We start from the raw sequence: 23,553 nt of genomic DNA, 5'->3' as shown, positions 1-23,553 counted from the left end.
AAAAACAAAACTTACAAAATCCATGAGCTTGAATGTTACAATTTGCTCAAAACTGCTAATGCTTTAACTGCTAAGGGGTCGTCCATAAAGTACGTACGCCAAAAATTTTGAAATTTGACCCCCCCCCTCCTCCCTGTTGCCATGCGTACTTTTATGTCCCCACCCCCCCTTAAAAGTACGTACGTTTCTCAAATACCACCCCCCCTTATAGATCCCCCCCCCCCATCCCTCCTTTATTTTGTTTTCTCAATAAAAAAGTTTATTTTAAAAAAAAATGGAGGGTACCTTAGATACTATATAAGACCCCAAAGCTCTTTGTTTGCGCATTTTAAAAAACGTCTTTAAGTATAAATGCAAATAATAATTTAAATTAATTTAAAATACAAAGTGAGTATGTGTGTATTTGGGTGGGATGTTAATGCGGCGGTAATAGTCGACGGAGATCCAGGTTCGGTTCTCGGTGTTATCCATGTAAACCTTTTTTTTTGTTTTAATAACGAATCAATTGTAAATAAACTATACTTAAGGTGGACGTTTTTTTCAGGCACCCCTCTTTAGTAAGTAAAAAACGGGTCTTACGTGAGGGTAAAACCACTGGGTTTTACCCTTTGTTTTCAATATTACCAAACCCAGCAAATTTAGTGCCCTTTTGCTAATTTAAGAAGCTTTTTATTTTAGCAAAACCTAGCGGTCAAATTTGGAAGATTTTGAGACGCCATTGACACGTTTTTTTTGGGGTGACTCCGTCCCATCAACCACGGCCCTCAGGTCTTACTCAGGGCCAGTATATAAGGGGTGGCATGTGTGCATGGGCCCCCTCACGATTTTTTGATGTTCCAGATAGAACACTTTCACACATCGTGCAAACTTAAGTTTGATAATATGCCAAATGAGGTGGCCTTGCAAAATTTTTTGGATGGCGGAGGCCTGGGAACAAAAAGCCCTAAAGCGTTTGCCTCCCCCCTTCCCTGCCCAAACGTGAGGGAAATATGTAGCAAAATTTTTAACTTTAACATCTAAAACTAAATTTAAATTTATCGATAGATTTTAATTTTTCTAGAAAAGTATTGTAAATTACAAAAAAGTTATGACCATGCAAAATTTACACCCCTCTCATTTTTGGGGTCGGGAGGGTAAGCGTTTTAAGGCTTTTTGTTCACAGGCCTCCGCCATCCCGATATTTTGCAAGACCTCCTCATTTGGCATAGGTATAAACAAACTTAAGTTATGAGTTTGCACGATGTGTGAAAGTGTCCTATCTGGAACATCAAAAAATTCTGAGGGCGCCCATACATATGTGTGCATAGAGGAAAACTATACCCTTTACTCCATATACCATACATCTTTTTATGTTGGCAAACTAGAATCTTTAGTCAGAATGTAACTTTTCTATTGATTAGCTGGTTAATTGTGATAAATTAGAAAATCGAAGTACGTACTTTTAAATTGAACCCTCCCCCCCCCCCTCCCATACGCTTTCGTACGCTTTTTGAAGTTCTCCCCCCTCCCCCCTATGAGCGTACGTACTTTATGGACGACCCCTAATGGAATGGGTTTTGACAACCTTGTAAACCTCCATGACTTATTATCAGTCTACCACTTCTTGTTTTTAGTATTGAGTTTATTTAGTTTTTAGTTTTTAGTATTACATTGTACTTTGGAAGTACAAAGACTAGTATGTAAACTTTCAATCCGACAATGCAGAGTTTTGTCCAAAACATTATTTATTGATAGCTTTGAGTCTGTTGACAAAACTTGAATGGGCAAGTCGTAAATTAGACTAAGCGAGACTAACTAGCGAGACGTAATTTTTAGGAAATGTAAAAGGGAAAGGAACAGGCTGTGGCATGATACAACGTTTATAACGCCTTTTAAAAAAGTTTAACCGATGCTCTTCTCAGCGTAGTCAAGGTGCTTTTTAAGAAATCGCCGTCCGTAAGTTAGTAGTTTAAAAAATGTTTTATAGATCGAAGGAGTTTGGGTTTGAGTTGAAACTTTTGTAAAAGTTTTAGCTTTGTTGATCTAATGTTAATTTGAACGTGTTCAAATTAAGGATATTTTTTAGTTTTATTCAAAACATTTTAATGCAAACTGACAGAGCAAAACGCCCAAGAAGTTCATAAATAGACTTTACAAAAGTCTTAAACTTTGTATAAACAAAAAAAATTTTGAGAAATATTTTTTAAAACACAATAAAATAAATTTTAATTTATTTCATTTCATTTAACATCATAGTCATAAATTTTAGTTTTACTAATTCGCTTAGAGTTGTTAACAAGGCCAAAAGTAAGCAAGTAAAGTAGTTCTATCCTTTATTTAGGGTATATTAATGATTAAAATAAAGCTTATGATCTTATGACATCATATTTGCTGACAATAGCAATTTATTTTTATCAGACAAAGAGATAAACAAAAAATTTTTAAATATGACAAGGAACTTAAACCAATTTCCATCTGGTTCATATGGCAATAAATTAACCTTAAATATTGATAAAACAAAATGGATTTGTATCCGTTTCTCAACAAAAAAAACGTTTTTTGCCTAAAAATTTTATTGATTGAGTAAAAATTAAAGAAGATTCCATTATTAAGTTCCTTGATATGCCTTATATATATCTGGTTTATCTTGATAAAAATCTGTAATGGAAAACTCATACTGATTATATATTAACCAAAGTTGCAAAAAACATTGAAATTTTATATAAGGTTAAAAATTATATAAACAAGAATAATTTAAAACAACTATACTCTTCATTTATTTATAGCTATATTAACTATTCTAATATCGTCTGGGGAAGAACAGGTAAACATAAGTTAAAAAAATGACGTCTCTACCAGAAACATGAAAAATGCAACGCGCGTAATATATTTTTCAAATACGTAACCTTTTTTTTAAAGATATGATTGTTTAAAACGTTTATGAACTTAACATTTATAATACCATGTTTTACTTTTGTTGTATCAATAACCCATTATTAAATATTTTAAAAAATATATGCACTAGAGTGGAGCGATTTTAAAAGTTTTCGAAATTTGATTTGTCTGAGCTGTGAATAGATGTCAGTTAGTGAAAAAAGAACCTTACTTTAATTTTTAATTTATAAATTTGAGTTCTTGAGGTTCCTTTTTGGGCTCTAAATTCTTGACGGGTCCTATATTGTTGAAATATTTTTTCTTCTAAACTATATCAACCTGGTACTCGAAAAAAGAATAATATGCTGATTTTGAAAAAAATATTTGCTTTTATTTAAAACTAAAAAAATAATATAAAATGGAGTTGTTGTTTTTTTATAAAAAATTATTAGTTTAAACAATATTTTATAGATCGAAGGAGTTTGGGTTTAAACTAGAACATTTTGTAAAAGTTCTAGCTTTGTTGATCTAATGTTAATTTGAACATGTTCAAATTAAGGACATTTTTTAATTTTACTTAACCCTAATATATCTAAAACCCCCATCTTCAACAAAACGGGGGTTTTAGGTATATTTTTTTCAGTTAAAATTATTATTTATAAAATAAGCATCTTTTCTGCTCTTTTTGAGTCCAAATTTGGTTTAAAAAAAAAAATTCAAAAATATTAGGACCCGTCAAGAATCCTAAGAGGAACCTTAAGATCTATTCAAAATTGAAAAAATTTTTTTTACTTTCTTCTTATAATTAATAGACATCAATTCATGACTCAGGAATATTTACTTTTGAACTTTTTTTTTTTTTGCTATAAAAATATAAAAACCTTTAAAGAAAAAAATTAATATAGATTGCGAAACAATAGCTGATTAACGACCCCTTTTGTCAAACAAAGTTTAATCAATATTGTATAACTTATTGAGCATTTTATCTTTGGAATAAAATTGCTTTGATTTTCTATAAACACACACAGTAAACTGATTTTCTATAAATTATCAGCTCACCGGAATGTTTTCGTTCCAGCAACTTTAAATAACTTGTTAAATGTATAGCATCGAGATAGAACGTTTATTTTTCTGAGTAGGTCACTTCTAATGCAATTTTCTCTTTTTTTTTGGTAGTATATTAAGTATTCACAATTGATATTAATAGTAAGTATTCACAACATGTTTTACTTTTTTTTTTTCTGTGTAAAGTAAATTAATTTTGGGTACTAAGTCCGCTATCTTTTTGTCCAATTCAAAACCTTTTAACTTATTTTATTCTTTAGACTATCAGTTTCCATATAAAATTGTCGAAAATTTATTAACAGTTTTCTTCAATAATAATTTCTCTCTTCAGCTTAATGCTTACGAATATAAAAGCTAATGTTTTTAAAAATCAAAATTTAAGGTTTACTTAAACTTTTTTGAATGGTTTTCTTAAACTTTTTTGATTGGATGTCAGTAATTCGTGTTGAATATTTCAAGATGTTGCTCTTTGGAAACTAAATGGAGCAGACTCAACATTACTTACTAAAAACAAAATTGTACATTCACTAAATTTGAAATCACAGTATTCACTAAATTACAATATTAAATTAAACAACATTAAATAAATAAATGTATATGTTTTCTTTCAGTATTATTTTTTATGTTTCTGTAGCTAAATCCTGAAAGCGATAACTTATGTTTATAAAAATCAAAACGTGATAAGAGTATTGACATAGTAAATCATATTTTATCTCGATAAATACGAATCTGATGTAACAATATACTAATCTACGTTCAAAAATTTGTGACGTAACTCGGTTATAATGAACTAGCAAAGTAATCTTAAAACAAAATTTGCCGTTGGTTGTGATGTGTCGCATATAGCTATCTACAAACAAAATATGCCGTAATTTTAATGTGTCGCATATTGTTAACAAGACAAGTTTTCGAAGAAAATCTTATAGATTTTATTTACTCTTTCCTTTCATGTGGTGATAATTCGGAAGGATTTTTGCTAAAAAGTCTAATTGAAGTATTTGTTGAGCAGGTTTCTCTAAAGCAATTCTTCTCGAACATTTTTCTCCATATATCACTGTATTCTCATTAAGTTTTTCTTTTCCAGTCAATCGGCACATAGCACCTACAACACATCCATCTGTTACTTCAATATTCGGTCCAATAAATGTTTTAGCTTCAAAAACATTGTTGCTACCAATTGCAATAGCTTCAATATGCGTGCCTATTTCAAAAACATTACAGTGACCAATTACTAATGTGCGACCAGGATGACAATTAATAATAGTAGCCTGCTCTTCTATCAAATTACCATCGCCAATGATGATACTACCTATAACGAAAAAGTAAAGTAATCTTTTTATTCATTTTTTATTCAAATAAATATGAATAAGAAATCTGTTTATTTTGAAAAAACCATGAATAAAAAAGAAACAATCTGTTTATTTTAAATTATTAATAAATAAAAGCAATGTCAAATAATAATTGCTCTGAGATAATAGCTAATCATCAAGCACATGTAATGCATTCAGGATGTTGCATCTTTTGGTCAAGGACGGTGTGTGTTTGAAACCACCACCCCCTTCTCAAGATTTGCAAAATTCTAATTTGGTAAAATTGTGGGTAAAAAATGTTGCTAAAAGAAAATTAATTTATTGGTAAAACTACATTAAAGTTACACCCCCTCCGTTTTTGATGCCTATTTTGGGCTTGGTTAAGCGTGTAAACCCTATTTTATAAATCAATTCAAGGATATTGTTAATAAAAACAATTATGTTATAGGTAGTAGTGTATTTGAGGGAGAAGGTATTCATTACCCTTTTTTAAAATTTTTTACACCTGATATATTTAAGTTATTTATTATAAATTATAACTATAAATTATAAATGTTATTATAAATTTCGATGATTGATTAGGAGCATTATATCAAGCAAGGTGTCATAAATTTATTTGTTGCATTGTAAAATTAATGGATTATTGAAGAGTGCCTTTTGTCAAGAAAATGATAAAAGTATTTGATAAGAAAATGGGCCAGGCATGTAACCCACTGTCTCAGATATTCTTTACTTTGTAGATTGTAGAAATGGTTGCCCACATCACACAGATCGCTTTGCAAAATTTTAACACTAATATCAAATGGATTTTAGAGATAGTTTTATGGGTTACATGTGATCATTCAAGTGATCTAAAAGTTAGAACCAGTTTCAAAATGTTGACTATTTTATAAAATAAAATCAAATGGGGAATTGACCTTATCTATCTTAGAAAATGTAGTAGACAGAACAGAGGCTTTTTTTGAAAAAATTCTTTTTATCAAACTAAATATTTTAAAGTTTTGGTGCAAATTTGAGAGTGAGGTTGAAAATTGAGATGGGAGATTTTTTGACAATCAAACAAATGAAAAAATAAATAAATGAAAAAATACATTTTGATGTTAAAAATTACATATTTTGAAAATTTCCATAATTTAAAAAAAAATCGATTCATAATAGCTAAAATAAAAAATTCATGATGATAAAATATTCAAGTCTAAAAATATACAAGTTTTTAATAAGAAACCAGTTGATAAGAAACCAAAGACTATTTATGTCTGCTTAATTCATAAATTGCTTATAAAAGAAAATTTGTATACTACATTAAGCAAATATAAAGACTTAAGCAAATCATCTGCATTCTTGAAGATAATGGTGTTTTTATCATATTTAGGATACAAGGCTTAGGAACCCAATGGCAATCATGTCTACTAGGTCAGAGTTTAAAAGTGTAAGGTAAATGAGGATGCATGAATTTAAGAAGAGAATTTTCACATGAATTTAAGAAGAGCATCTTCGTCAACTTTTTATACGAATTCAACCCAGTTAAGTATATCATATTTGAAAATATAATACTTCTTAAACTATATATTCTTTTATATTCATATTCTAATCCATATTATAAACTTTCTAAAGAAACTATGATAAATACACTTCACCTCAGAGCAAAAAACAAGAACAAAAACATATTGTTTCCTGAACGCTTTTTTTTTTGTGTATTTTATGTGACCCTGTCTCCTAATGTGGAAAGAATATGCTTTAATCTACAAAAATTTAATACAACAGATAAAATATGTTAAGAACAATTTTTAAAACCATCTATTCTTCTCTCGGTTTTTTAAATACAATTACAAATACAATAAAAAATAAAGATTCATAATTGCAGAAGCATTTCAATCTTTATAATGGTATCTGGATGCATTGTGTTCTATAATTCATTTTCTTGGAGGGTTTTTGTTTAGATTAGTCTTATCATAGTTCATTACATTAGAAGTTCAATGTCCTTGATCAGGTTGTGCAGATTGTTGAAAAAATAACAAGCTGTTATTCACTTGCAACTGCACCACTTCTTAAAATTGCGGTACCATTTCAAAAATCTGTAAACTTAATCTTACCCAGAGAAATATTTTCAAAGATTTTTAATTTTCATAGAGTGTCTTAACAAAAACAGATCCCAAAGCTCTTCATTCTGTTGATAAAGTGCTTTGTCATTGCTCAATTTTAATTAATGACAAGCTCTTCATCAGCAGGAATAGCAGTTCACAAAGATTTCCACATATTTTTGTTTTTACCATACAGATAATTTTTATGAGTTGATCTGGAAACTTTGTAGGTCTCAGATGCCCTTTTAACCAGAATACCAGCAGCAATGGCCTTCATTTGTTCTATGAGGTAGTCACTATAGTTTGTGCGTGCAAATTTTGATTGTAACTGATTAAAAAAAAAAAAAAAGTGCCCATATTATTCCAATTTTTAAAATGGCCTATTTACCCCACTTACCTTATGGTAAATGCTTCGAGCTTTAAAATGCACTTACCTTAGTAGCTCATAGAGGTCTGGGTAAAATTTTGGCCAAATTACCCCTCAAATATTTGCTTGACAATAGTTAGTGTTTTTAAAATCTGAAAAGACAAAAATAATGACACGAGAAAAACATTTAACAACAAGAGTATTACTATTTTAATTTTTTTGTAACAGACATTAAAATGTCAGGACAACATTAGGCTATAAAAAGCATGTAGAGTGGGACATTGCATGTTTAAGACTTTTTTTTTTGCAAAAAAATCCTGATGTTTGGCAATATTTTCGCTAAATTTCTGCGGGACGGGGAGGGGGTTTACCGCTGCACAAACTTTTTTCCTAGAATAGTCCCTGATATATATATATATATATATATATATATATATATATATATATATATATATATATATATATATATATCTTGAGTAATTACAACTGATAATACATAGTTTATTGCTATCCAACTTGTTAATAATTTTCAGTTTATAATAAGTTTCAGTTCATAATTATCAGTGTCTACATGCCTTGTGATTCGTATGAGAATGTAATAAGTGTATAGTAAGAGAATATGATAAGTATCTTAAATGTCTTAGTAGTCTTTCAGCTATTATTTCAGATTTAAATGGTAAATTTGTTATTATTTGGTGTGTTTGTTATTATTTGGTGACTTTAATTGTGAACCACAATTCCGATCTCCATCCAGTAATCTCCTAGTTGATTTCTGTACTAATGAACATCTTGTCACAGCTGATAACTGTCTACCACATGATTCCTTTACTTTTGTTAGTGAACAAGGGGCACCTTTTCTTGGATCGATCACTATCTTGTCTTCCAAAGTTCTCAATGCTATGTTAATAACTTATGATAAAGGAGTATACTTCTACTGTGTTTAACTTGGTGTCTTTAATTAACATGAATCAGTTCGAGGTAATTAACTATAGTGATGTTCATTGTAATGCGCATAAGCACATTAACTACATGTTCTATGAATGTCTTACTCAATCTTCATCTCAGTGTCTTAACCATTCTAAAACAACTTTCAAATAAAAAACCGCCTATACCAGGTTGGACGGATTATGTAAAAGATGCTCATAAGGCTGCTAGAGATGCATTCTGTCAATGACGTAACTATAACAACCCAACTTTCAATCTTATTTAAAATGCAAGAGCTTCATATATATATGCTATTCATTGCTGTAAAAAAGAAGATACTACAAAAACAGAAAAGCTGACAAAGAGTTTAGCAAATAAGAACAAAAGTTTCTGGTCTACCGTGACATGTATTCGCAGCAATAAATGTAGCTCTTTACCTTTTATTGACTCTGCCTTAGGTCTTGATAATTTATCAAAGGATGCCCATCTTGTCACTCCCAATAGTCAAGTCCAATCTATCATAAATCATTTGGAAAAGCAGCTGAAAATTTTGGACTTCAGATGGAACATTATCTTTATGTTAGCCTGAATTACTTTAATATATTATCATTGTGTTTTTCCTCCATGCTTTGCCATGAACACATGGCTATTGGTGCAAGAATAGTGACATCTCCAAATCTGCTAATTATTGCCCTATTGCTTTGATTACAATTTCCTCCAAGATTCTGGAGCATATTTTTGTCTTGTGTGTTAATTATTGGGATCCCGATCAATTCGGATTTAAGAAAAACCATAGCACTTTTATGCCTGTTCTTATTTAAAAAAAATATATTTCAAATTTTTACCTGTCACAAGACTCAAATATGCATGTAGCCTTTATTGACATTAGTAAGGCCTTTGATAGAGTACACTTTGACACACTATTTATGAAACTTTTTAAAATTATCTCTGGTGTAACTTTATGCTTACTCATTGTCTGGTATGCTGGTCAAACAGCTCAGATCTTATAGAATGGCATATTATCCAAAACACTTACCACCACTAAAGTAGTGAGACATAGAGGTATACTGTCTCCTTTGCTATCTAATATATATATTTATGATCTTAGTGTTCTACTTAATAAATCTACCATAGGCTACTGCTTGGATTTTTCTCTCATTAACCATCTTTATGCTGATGATATTGCAGGCTTAGACAGGAATGGCATGCGATTGCACGCTGTAACTGGCTACGCTTGTAAACTTTTTTCTTAACAATTTGACCATGGCTGTTTTGATGTTTTAAGAATTAATTATTAATTAAAATACGATTAAAAAATCTTTGTTATAATAAACTTTTAATCATTTCTAAAGTTTTCATTTTATGCTATAAATAAAATTTTTATTTTACGCGAAGGCTATAAATAAATAAAAAATTATTATAATGATCGTGGAAAATAAACGCATTTTGTGCAAAATAAATGCTGTATTTAATTTTTTTTTTTTAGTAAACATGTATTTTTTATGATAAATTTAAACATTTGAAACTAATTTTCCATATCTTCCTAAAAATCTTTTAAAAGAATATTTTTCAAGTTACTTAAATAATGAATAATTTAAATTAAATCACCTATTGCAATGGAATGATTTATTTGCTTTATTTTTATTTTGTTTCTACTTTTACAAAGAATTGTTTAAAAGTTTTTTATTTTTAAACTTGATTGACTAATCAGATCGTGAAATGATTAAAAATTATTACTTTAAAAAGACGAAATTATTTTTTTAAAGAGTTTTTTTTGCACTTTTTTGAAAAAAATGTTTATGCAATTTAAAAGTACTATTTATAATTTTTTCAATAATTTAATTTTACTTTTCAATAATATAAATAAAATTTGTTCATTTATTAAACAATTTATCAAACATTAGAAGTAATTTGTAAAAGCATTTTGCGTAACTTTAATAAAATGTTTCAAAAGATAAGTTTTAAAGTAAAAAATGTAACAAAAAGTAATTTTTGCTTTGAGTTTGAGTTTTTCGAGTTTGATTTTAAAGCTTATACATTTTCTTTTTCTTAAAGAACTATTTTCTTTATTCTTTAGATTTTTATTTTTTTCCGAGTTTATGTTTTGCTTAGCATTTCTTTTTTCAGCGCATATCTGAAAATGTTTAAATTATCAAAACATCTAAACAACCATGGTCAAATTGTCAACAACAAAAAAAATCAATTGCATGGTCAGCGATAGCACTCAATAACCACATGCAATTCCTGTCCAAACATAATATTGTCTTGTGTGCACTGTTAGCCAAAGGTCTCCAGATCTTACTTGACTTATGCTCTGAGTATGCTGTGAAACATGATATAGCTTAAAACAATATTAAGCCTTAAATCATGTTTCTTTAAAGTTATGAGCCCATCTAACATGGTTCTCACATACATTACAAAATATAAATACCTAGGTCATTTGATCTCAAATGATATGCAAGATAACAAAAATATTTAAAAAAAAAAACATTTCATTGATGCTAAAGCTAACCTCATCACTAGAAAGTTCAACACAGCACTAGTACAAACAAAGATCATGTTATTTAATGCCTTTTGCAGTCCAATTTATGGATATCAGTTAGGACTCCTTCAAAAAGACTCATTCTATCGTCTACGTGTTGCATATAATGCACTTTGCCTGATATTTAAATAAGCCACAATGGAACATTGCTAGTGAATTATTTGTGAAGCATGGTTCCCATTCACTTAATGTTATTATTCTTAAGCAACAATATTCACCATTGCTACTGCTGCAGAATAGTGTGAACCTCATCATAAAATCATTAGTTGGTAAAAAAAAAAAAGTTCTTGGCCTAACTGGGCAAAAAACAGATGTCACCCCTCCTTTCAGATCTCTTCAGAGAACGACCCTTTCTGACAGGTTCTTGAAGTCTCCATTGATGTTTAAATGGAGAGGTGAGTTAAATTTATAATACTTTAAATTATTATTTTTTATTAGGGAGGGGGGGGGGCGGGAGGGTTATGTGCATTTTTTTAATCCACTTTATTTTACCCATTGTACATTTAATATCTTGGGCCATTGTATATTTATTATCTTGGGCAAAGTATATATATATATATATATATATATATATATATATATATATATATATATATATATATATATATATATGCACATATATATAGGGGAGATTAGTGTACCTCGGAGGTATTTTCAAACTTTTACAAATATTAAAAAAAAAACTTACAATATGTTCTGTAATAATATATTTTTATTAACTTTATGATATTAGTTACTTTAGGATTTTTTATTAAACATCCAGACATATTTTTTCATCCCTTTTTTAACTTTAAAAAACAGTTTATATTACAGCTAAGGTACAGCACCGGTGGTGTACCTTGGAGGTATGTATTTTGTACCTTGGAGGTATTATTATTTTAACAGATTAAGTACTCAACATGGTAGAAATTTGATATGTTTACTTTTAGGATAATTGGACTTCACATCAGAAATAATATTAATCTATCTAGTTAGATTTATATAAACTATATTTAATATTAATTAATTATATTACTATATTTAATATTAATAACTATACTTTATATTAATTAATACTTATGTTGAAATTATATATTATCATAAACTTAAACTAACTTATACTTAAAAGTATTAAAAACTTACAAAAGAAATAATGTTGATTAAGAAAAGAGTAATAACAAATATCTATATTAAAGTTTAGTAATAATAAGTATTTCACTTTGATTTAGCATCTACCTACACTACATTCAGGTAATCAAAGTTAATGCCAAATGAGTTTTTCCAGCTGTCATGGTGAACCTCCTGTAATAGAGGGATATGGCAACTAATTGACCATGTCTATTTTGCCCAACTCATGCACAGTTTTATAAACTCTTCGATAATTCAAGAAAATTATCAAAGAGAAAATAACAATTAAAAAAAAATAATTATAATTTAACAAAGAAATACACACATCATATTATACTCAAGAAATTCTTAATAAACAAAAAAAATATCATAATAAACTATAACAATAAAAAAATACTTTCATAACAAATATTAGTTATAACAGTATTTACAAAATCATGCAAGTTTGTACCTTAATGGTACCACCAAGGTACACAACATAAGCAACCTCCAAGGTACACTGCTACCACAGTTTTTACAAAACCGCTACCATATGTTTATAGGTTAGAAGTTAAGCAGTTTCAAGCATGCATAAATGCAGCTGAAAACATGTTTTACAATTTTTGATAATCAGTTTTAAAACAAAGTTTATACCTACAGTTAAAAACAAAGTTACCTACAGTTACCTATAGAAAAAAAAGGATGCGCTTTAAAAAAATTACTTTTAGATACCAGAAACACTTTTATTTATATTTCAACAACAAATGTGTTAAGCCATGGTAAAACAACTTATTATGAGCCTTTAGAGGCCAATACATGCAACCAAAATTTCAGTTTGCAACTAAAGTTTAAAATGAAAATAAAATCTAATCTAAATGTTTGTTGGCTTTCAGCAACAACAATTGTTCAAAATGTTTATCTGATAACCGATTTTGGCGTGGCACAGCAATTAAGGCTCCTTTAGAAAATAGGCCTTCAACTGGAGCAGACAATGGAACAGTTGCATTAACATCTCTGAAAAGTTTTTTAAAAACTGGATATTGTTCCAAACATGCTAATGAATATGTGTATAAACCATCTTCAAGATATTGTAAACACTTGATAGTGACTGCTGACTGACTAGTTTGTATGCAGCTTGTTTTTGGTGATTCGAATTCAAAAAAATCATCAGTTCCAAATGTCGAAGCTTAATCAGCATCTGCAGAACTTTCAGCTAAACTGATTTTTTGTGCCTCTTCTATGAAGGCATTTTTAACCCAGTTTCTCTTTTCCTCTGGAACCCATCGCAGTTTCAAATGAGGATGAGATGCAGCTGCAATTGAATAGATTCTAGATGAATTATGTATGCAAACAAATGTGGGAGACACTGATCTATGTTTGAAATCAATCCCTCAATTAAACTTCCACTGTGGATAACTTTTGGAATGAGAACTACAAGTTTCTTTCGAACTTGTAGTTCTCATTCCAAAAGTTCAGGAATCCCAGAAAACAATTATTTTCCGTTTGCAGTTTGTCCAGAGCATCAGCAATAGGTTTCGTATACTGCTTGTATTTTTCCAATACCTCCAACTCCACTAGTTTAAAACGACGCAATTTCAATGCATCCATGATTTAGAGGAGCTTTTCTTTTACCCTTGGCTCCAAAAGTCAACATATGGCATCATAAGTTGAATTCCATCGAGTCTTCCCTGGTGTCCTCAATGAAACTTTAGTTAAATTCTCCACAGCATCCGATGCTTGTGTGCTTCGGCTGACACGTGACCACAGTTTTGAGCAATTAGCCATTGCTCCCCTGTACTGTTGTTTATATAAACCTCGTCCATTTTTCTGACTCCATTTTATAAATATATTATCAATAAAATCAAAAAATAAAATCAGCTAAAATCAGCCTAAAATCAGCTCTGCTGTATATATTATCAGCTAAAAGAACTAAAAAAAAAAAAATTATAAAGTATTTTGTATTTTGAAAAAGACTGAAAATACACAATACATTCAAAATTTTATTTTAAATACAAATACAAAATACTTGATTGAAAAAGTATTTGAAATACAAAATACAAATACTTCAAAAGTATTTAAAATATGTATTTAAAATACTTTACAACATTGTATATATATATATATATATATATATATATATATATATATATATATATATATATATATATATATATATATATATATATAGATATATATAGATATATATATATATATATATAGATATAGATACATATATCCTTTTTTTTTTTAATTAAAATATTCAACGCTCAACAAGATCTAGAATAAAATAATTTAGCAATAAACTAAAACTTGAAGCATCCTTTTTTTAATGCTTTTACGTTGCTTTTATATCTATAAACTACGATGATTTCAATATAGCTAGTTTTACAAGAAGTAAATAATATCAAATACCTTTGTCTGCAATTATCCTTGCTTTTGGATGAACAATTGTTTTGACACCAATGGAGACATCACCAATAATTTCAGCTTCATTACAAACAAGGGCACCAGGGTTAATTTTAATTAAAGATTTGTTCATGGTAAAAATACAATATTTCTATTATAACTCATAAAAATGATCCATCAATCATATATTTCACAATCACAAACAGTTATAAACTAACAAATGTGTGATAACCTAAAATGATAAAATAATTTAATAAATAAAACAATTATACTTAATGAATATTAATTCATTATTTTGAATTCTTTTTTTTGAAACAGTTGAGGATAATAATTAACTAAACACGTCATTTTGGCTTAATAAACATATGCAGTACCCTTCATATTATATAATGATACCAATAACTTGTTTTTAGAGAAAACATGGAGTACGCCTATTTGGCTAAATAGGGCAGTATACATCAACTATTTTATAGCCTGCTGCTGCAAGGGGGTGCCCCTACACCAACTAAGGGTTTGGCATATGAAACAATCTTTTTTTTTTATTGAAATAATGAAAAAAAAAGATTGCTGTCCATACCAAACCCTCAGTCGATGTAGCGGTACTCCTTTATGGCTGCAGGCTTTAAGATAGTCGATTTAAATACTGAAGCCAATAAATAATCCTTTATGTTTAAAAATTCTCTACTCACGATGGAAAAATTAGTAAAAAATTTACTTTTTGTAAAATTATTTTACACCACTTAACTGCATAATAACCGGTGCTATATATACAAATGTACAGTTCAATAGTAATGTAAATCTATATGTAGTTTAAAATAAATATTTAAAATAATAAAAAGCAGAGATATCATAGGTTGCCTCAAATATAATATTTGCCTCAATATAATACTTGCCTCAAATATAATATTTAGTTATATTATATTAACATATAATATATACTAAATTAAGCACTAACGTTGCATTCCTTCTGAAAAAGGAAAATTGGTTAGTAATCTGAGAACCATTGGATTTTTTTTCTATTTTTTATTATTATTATTATTATTATTATATATAGACATACACACACACACACACACACACACACACACACACACACACACACACACACACACACACACACACACACACACACACACACGCACGCACACACGTATATATATATATATATATATATATATATATATATATATATATATATATATATATATATATATATATATATATATACATATATATATATATATATATACATATATATATATATATATATATATATATATATATATATAAATTTTTTCTTGTTTTCAGGACTAATTTAGTTTACGGTAATAAAGAGTTGTCTTTATTGAACATGTTATTTGTTTTTTCATAATAATTTTTCATAAATAACAAACGTTTGTTGCATAAAACTTGCATCAAACAAAAAACTGGCTACCTCTGTAGAAACATAATTCAATCCATTAACCTTTCTGGACTTAAAAAATATATGCAAAAACTTTTTTGGGTTTTTTCTTGATTTTTAATTAATTTAATAAATTATTATTTTGATAATATATATGAATAATGCAAAAGTTTGATTTTTTTCATGAGCAATATAAAAATTTATTGTAGACATGAGTGTTTTTAATCCTTAAATTTTTTTTAATTTTTGAATTCCTCCTCTTAAAAAAGAAAAGTTGAACATATTTTAAACAGTCTTTTCTTAATTAGGAACTTAATTCCGTAAAAATATAACTTAATTCCATTCCGTAAAAAACTCCTTAATTCCGAAAAGAAAAAGTTGAAAATGTTAAAATGAAAATTTTTACGAATTGTAATTTTTTACAAAATGCAGGGGAAAGGCGCCTATGATGGCTTACCAGTCATATTTTCATAAATAGTGGTTATGCAAAAAAAGTGATTAGACCAACATGTCTATACTGACTTTACATTAGTTTTAGTGAAAATACGTCCCTTATGCACAAATAATGCTTTTATAATCAACAAAAATCAATTTTGGGATGTGCTGTTGAGTTTGTTGTTAACTGTGCAGAAATGAAACTTTCATCCATTTTATTTCCAAGTTTGTGCATTTAGTGGAATACTTATTTTAATTTTATCTTTTTAACAAGACAGACATTGCTTGTTTAAATGAAAACGATGACTTCTTCTTATGATGGCATACTGACGAGTTAGGTGTGTTGCAATATTGACGAGTGGAGAAAAACTTTTTTTTTTCTTCATAAAAACAACATATTTGTTAGTGTAAAAAGGAATTTTTCTGAAAAATTTTTGGTAAGATTTTTGATAAGATTTTTTGATAAGATTTTTTTAAAGGATGTTTTAGAAAAAAATTTTTGGTTCAAAAAACACATAAAACGCAATATCACTTATGCGCATGCGCAAAATTCTTCACTGCTGCTGTATAGCACGAAAGGGTTAATTAGGATGATTACGCGTAATATCTGGCATTTCTGAGGGAAGACTCTAAGGTAGAATGAAATCGTCAAGTTACCCTTGATCTTAACCAGTTCCATCATCCCCTATGCCATCATAGGAGCATATGATGGCATACTTGTGCTTTTTTTTTTTTTAAATAAAAATAACTAATAAAAAAATAAAACTGATGAAAATTCCTAGGGTTATTAATTTTCTACATGTAACAAAGAATGTATCCATAGCAAAACTTTTGTTTTTGGTCTTTAGGATGCTTAATAATAAAGCTTCAAAGCTAAGTATGCCATCATAGGCGCCTTTTCCCTAAAGTAAAATCCTATTTCCGCTTAGTGACGCTTAGTGCTTAGTGGTGCGATTTTATATTTTACATTTTTTTTACTGCTCATAAAAATCTAAAAATTTTTACTGCTGAATAAAAAACGTGTTTTAAATATTTTACACGCTTTTCCCGTTATGGTATTTAGCCCTTTATATAGCCCTATGGTTACCGTTATGGTATTTAGCCCTAATAAAATTTTAACTTTTTATATTCAATTTTAACATTAGCTTACTTTTAAAGTTACATTCAGTTAGAATATTAAAAACAATTTTTTTTTTTAATTTAATTTTAGCTTAGGGATTGTCCTTAAATTACGTAACACAAATTTCAAAATAAACAAAACAAAAAAAATCAAAAATTTTCCCTCGCAGAGTATTAATTTAAATAAAAAGTCAAAATAGCTTATTAAGTTTAATGAAAATCACCGCATAAAACAGCTTATTACTTCCTACTTTTGTTTTTAATTTATTTTGCGTTGCGTAATTTATGGACGATTCCTTAAATACTTTTCCTTTTTATGAGATAAAACCAGGGCAGTAGTGAGATCAAAAATCCTTTCGGGCAAGGAGAAAAAATGCCGCCTCAAATTCAATAATTTTTTTAATGTTTAATTTGATTCAAATTTTGATAAACCTACTTAAAGCACATTTAAAATCAACTTTAAATCGTGCTTTGTGGTTGAAAGTCATTGAAAAAATTACCAGGCATTAGTTTTTCTAATAAATATTAAAATTAGACACATTTAAACAAAATTTATTTTTCTAGCTTTCAATGATGCAAAGTTATCAATAATTTCATTGTAACACAGAGATTTTGCCAGGGGATTTTCAATTGACAAAATGGCAAGATTAGTCGAACGTTCTTGACCCATGGAGGATCTTCGATAATTTTTCAAAAGCTTAAGTTTGCTAAAGCTACGTTCACATGATGCCACAGTAACGAGTAGTGTGAGAAAGATTCTAAGAGCAATTTCAATGAAAGGGTATGCCTCAGTCAAAGAATAGGTGTGCATAAATTGCAAGATTTTCAATGGATTTGCGTTTTTTAAATCTGGAATCAGGACACTGGCTTAAAACTTCAATTTCAGATAGAAATTCGTTAGCATTAAGGTCACGAACATATTTTTGACAAAGTTTATCTCCACATTTGTTCAGATCTTCAACTGACATACTTGCAAGAGAGTTACCATTTAGAAACTCAAAATCTGATGAAATCTCAGCCATTGTTTCAAATCTCCAGTGTAATTATACTGTCAAAGACTATATTACAATTAATTTCAAAATCTTTTTCTGGAGGTATGTATGAACTTTCTTCCCTTGTTTCATCATCAAACATCCTTTTTGCTTTTCGTTTTCTTTTGATTGGAAAGCTAGCTTCAATGTCAAGATCTTTTGATATTATTTCAGCTTTTTTCATGCTGTTATAGATGCCCCTGTCTTGAAGGTTTTGTATAGAAGCAATCAGACCAGCAATTTTCTTTGATGCAATATCAATTGTCATATTTTTTGATTGTAAGCTGCGATTCTCTCCGTCAATTAATGTAAGTATCATGTTCCAAAGGTCAAGCCAGCAAAGAAACTCAAAATCAACTTAAACCATCTCTCTAGCTCCGGACCTTGTTTCAGCATTTAGCAGAGAATCATTACTAATTTCTTGTAAAACATTGCAAACATTTGTGATTTGATTATTTAGTGAATGGATAGCCTCCTTTTTGGCAGACCAGCGTGTTTCACTTTGACTTTTTAGGGTGACTTCAAGTGTTTTCATCTGTTTTTCCCATCTGGTAGTAGAACTTGAGAAGTACAAAGTACACTTTGTTAGTTGGTATTTTCATTTAAAGAGTCTTTTAGAAATTTTGATATCTTTACACCTGTATGAGAGCCTGTTATTTTTTTAAGTTGTAGCACAGCTGTTATAGAATTAAACTCTGAGTTTATCCAGTGTGCTGTTAATGAATAAAAGCTTAGATCATTGTGATGTGTAGTCCATCCGTCAGTGGTAAAACTCAAAAAATCTGCTTTTGCTACATCATTCATAATTTGTATTTTCATTTTTTCATAAATTAAAGGAACAACTGTTTTAGTCATATGTTTTCTAGAGGGCATGGTATACCTTGGTTCAAGATGCATAATTAGTTTTTTAAATCCTTGATCTGTAACTAAAGAATACGGCTGAATGTCTACAAATTTACAAATTGCTTTTGAGCGATTATTTTCATCAATATCAAAATAGTCTCAGATTGGACTTTTCGTTGCTTTACTCATTGTTTCTTTAATTCTAATTTAATAATATCTCTAAATTTAATTCTACGTTAAGAAAGAAAAGTTTTTATTTCATCGTGCACTATTTTTATAAAAGAGTAGAACAAAAGAGAAAGAAAAGTTAAACTTGAATTGAATGAATAACGTTGTTAATTTTTTTTTTTTTGCGTCGTTTCTTCCTTTTTTAGATGAGAGAAATAAAAGTTTAATTGAAACAATACTTTGAATAAATGGGAACTGGAAGAGAAAATTGCTTTAGATAGATAAACATTTAAAATAAATATTGTTTTATATTTTAACTTCGTAAAAATATTTGGTAAAAACTTGCCAATTATTAGAAGTAACGGCATTAAAATCTTCCATTCATTCTTTATAAAAAACAAAATCGTTCTAATTCGAACAAAATGACGAAAGTAAATATTTATAAAACGAGCTTTTCAATTGAAGTAATTGCTCTAATTGTCAAGAGAACAATAAAAAAATAAATGGAAAATAAACTTCAACAATAACATTTTCAAAATGTTGCTTTCATCGTCACATGAATGGAATGTGGCATTTCCATTCAGGTGTATATCTCCATCATATATCCAGTTACAGGCCGATGCATCGGCATCGGCCTGTAACTGGATATATGATGGAAATATACACCTGAATGGAAATGTCACATTCCGTTCACTTTACTTTTGGCCGATGCCGATGCCTGTACCTATCGGCATCGGCATCGGCCAAAAGTAGGCATCGGTGCACCCCTAATTATTTGTAGTTTTGAAAACATTAAAGTGTTGCGTTGCAAAATCTATTGTTTGTTTAGCCATTTGTAAGAGTAATTAATTCATACGCTTAAAAAAAAATTAATTTATTTTTTAAATTCGCGACAATTAATTTTGTTATATTTAGTCGTTGCGTATTTACCTTGATTGCGCAGTTTTTTCACTTCTTCCCATAGTTTCTTTCTCTCTTCCATAGTTTCTTTTGCGAAATCTTCGTTAATATATATTCCACTGCCTTTCAGATTTTGTTTTAATTATTTAATTTTTTTTTAATTAATGTTTTAATTTCACATTGGAAATTATTTTAATTTGCATGAAGGTGCGAAAAAAATTATGAGGCGTGTCCAAAAATTTTGAAACGCAAGTTAAAATTATTTTGGTTTTAAGGCGTCTTTTAAACATTTCATATATTAAAAAATGTTTATTAAATTTTGAAATTTGCCGCCTTGCTAATTTGCCGCCCATGGCTGTGGCTTCGTTCGCCACCACTTCACAACGGCTATGGGGGTATCTTTCTTTGCAATGAAAGATAACCTAGATTTATTATTGTGTAAAAGTTAGGTAATTAAATGAATTAAAAAAATATGTAAATATTTTTAATGAATATGTTAAATTTATACTATTATTAATAATTATTAAATATACAACATTTAAAAACGAAGTATATAATAATTTAAACTTTTTTTGAATCAGGAAAATATTTAGTTGAATTAAAAAGTTGTCATTAAATTGTGCTATAGAAAAATATTGACAGAAATGTTATGCAAAAGTTATTTGAAATAAATAGTAATTTTTTTAATACTTTATCTTGAATTAAAATTTTCCAGATTTAAAAAAATTTAATTTAAAATTTATTAACAAATTTACAAATTTACATATTACAAATTTAGTAACAAAATTACACTTTCTACCCTACCAAACTTATGATACAATATCAATATTTAAATTACGCATCAATTAACAACATAACAGAGACAATAATATATTTTTAAAATCCATAATGGTTTCTGAGTCATCTTTTTGATTGAAAAAATAACCAACTAATAAACCCTTAGATAGCCTTCATCCATGATAAATCATATGATCTGAAACATTTATACATCCTACAGTATATTTTTTTTTATTTAAAATTCATGTTATATTATATATATACATACATATTTAAACATCATTATAATCAACATGATCATCATTACCATCATCATCATTATCATCATTATCATCATTATCATCATCTTCTCTTTCGGCAAATTCTACACCATATAAATTCTAAAGTGTATATAAATATGAAAGGATATTGTATGCCAGCATCTAAATAAATAGCAAACATATATGTTTATATCCATAATGTGTATGCATAAAGTGCATCTCCAAATCTTTTATTCCTACTCTTCAATTTTAAGTTAAACCTCATTCTGCTCCATATTTTTCACCATCTTGAGCAGTTGCTTTATTAATAATTTATTTCATCTTTTTTTGCAAGAACATCTCTCTCAAGAAAAAATATCCTTTTATTGTTCCAAGAAGCCAATGTAAAAGGGTCTCGTCTGATAAAAAAGATTTAAGGGTACCACAAGGTATCTTGTGGTACCCTTAAATATTTGCTCCTATATTGTTTCTTATCTACAATATCAATCTTCATGAAAATTTAACATTTTAGTGGTTCTATTTGTTGATGACTCAACTTTGTGTTCTTTTCTTGACAAAAAATCTTCACTTTTTGATTGCTTAGAACGAGCTGCTAATTTTAATCCGATCTCTCTTCTGAAACAGCCTAAGGCTTGCTGTGGCTTAAATGGGTTTAAATTATTTTGGAACTATAATGGAATTAAATTATAATGAATTTAAATTCTGGACTTAAAATCTGCAGTTTTTGTTAGCCAATAAAACTCATTTATTTACTGCAGAAAAATATTGCAATAATGTTGGTATAACTATATTAATGAATGATAACCCTCTTACTCTCAGACAGTCTAAAAGCAAATTGTAAAAGCACATTGTCACGTCATAAGCAAGAGTTACCGACTTCGATCCCCACCAAGTCCCAGGTAGTACCGCGCTCAATGTGTTTCTCTGCGCAGCGGCCTTGGTTGTCAAGGTTCGTGTTTCGGAGTTATATAGTTGAGAGAGGGTTATAACCACAATTAAGTAGCCTCGTCTGTAGTGGCGTTTTCAGCCTTGGGGAGGTGAATTAACATATAAAAAATAAATTAGACCTGCTTTATCTGCCAAGCTTGAGCCACTCTACCATTGTTGCAAGGTTGCATTTCTTTCTTTTTTCTACAAATACAATCAAGGTCAATGCTCAAACAAGCTATCATCTCTATTACAATAAACCAAAACCCATTTTTGCTTGTTTCTTATTCAACAAGTTGCATCCTTTTATTGTATCCGTCCCTTTATGCTATAAAAACTTTTATGAATCCAGTTTTTTTCCTTGCACATCAAAAAACCTAATAACTATTAGCCATCTTCTTGTTTTTTTTTTTTAATATAAAATCTTCAACTTTTCAAGTCTTCAGTTAACCATTTCCTAGTATTTTTATTTGTTCTCTATTTTAAAGTAACTCATAACTTAATAGTGATTGCTTGCAATCTTGTTGGAAGTAAATTAGAGTTTGAAAATGTATATATATATGCCAGTAATTATTAAATAGTAAATGTAAGCATAAAATTATAATATATAAAGTATAATAAATTTTTTTCTAGCTCCGGCTATCAACCCTTGCTAAATCTTATAGTTTCGCCGGGGCCCCGGTCATTTACTACTCGAAGAGACATATAAAGAGATTTAAACATTACGTTATTATAGGTTGACTTGGATTTATTTATTTGTTGTTGTTGTTGTTGCCATTTGTTTCATCCAAACATTATTACATATCTTTAAGTTTTCAGTTTTAGAGATATTCTATACTCTGCAAGCAAGTTAATGTTTGCATAACTTGCTTGTAATGCATAACTTAATGTTTAATAGCTTCTTTATTTTATTTAGAAACATTAAAAAAAAATGAAATGGTAAGCAAAGTTCGACTATATTACATTTCTGTTTTATAATGTTAGTTTAAACATTTCTTTATTATTATTATTATTTCTTTTGCCTCCAAGGCAACACCATTTGCAGTTGTATCAGATA

The 23,553-nt window shown here is 28.7% G+C and overlaps 1 protein-coding gene across 1 annotated transcript; it reads right to left on the bottom strand.

Moving 5' to 3' along the window:
- Positions 1-4,434: 4,434 nt before the first annotated feature.
- LOC100213533 (dynactin subunit 6) lies at positions 4,435-14,889 on the bottom strand. The gene is made up of 2 exons (XM_065818743.1): positions 14,641-14,889; positions 4,435-5,227 (listed from the first exon to the last, which is right to left on the bottom strand). The coding sequence occupies exons 1-2, from the start codon at positions 14,765-14,767 to the stop codon at positions 4,848-4,850; spliced, it is 507 nt and encodes a 168-aa protein (XP_065674815.1). The 5' UTR covers positions 14,768-14,889; the 3' UTR covers positions 4,435-4,847.
- Between the last annotated feature and the right edge of the window lie 8,664 nt (positions 14,890-23,553).

This window comes from Hydra vulgaris, chromosome 15 (assembly GCF_038396675.1).
Source record: "Hydra vulgaris chromosome 15, alternate assembly HydraT2T_AEP".
NCBI classification, from domain to species: domain Eukaryota; kingdom Metazoa; phylum Cnidaria; class Hydrozoa; order Anthoathecata; family Hydridae; genus Hydra; species Hydra vulgaris.
Note: the sequence above shows the minus strand (reverse complement) of the source record. Positions and strands in the feature narration are given on the sequence as shown.

Excerpts from the sequence above, each read along its gene's own strand:
- LOC100213533 (XM_065818743.1), bottom strand. The coding sequence starts at position 14,767 with ATGAACAAATCTTTAATTAAAATTAACCCTGGTGCCCTTGTTTGTAAT. Across the intron at positions 5,228-14,640 it reads AAGGATAATTGCAGACAAAG|GTAGTATCATCATTGGCGAT; the intron begins GTATTTGATATT and ends TTTTCGTTATAG.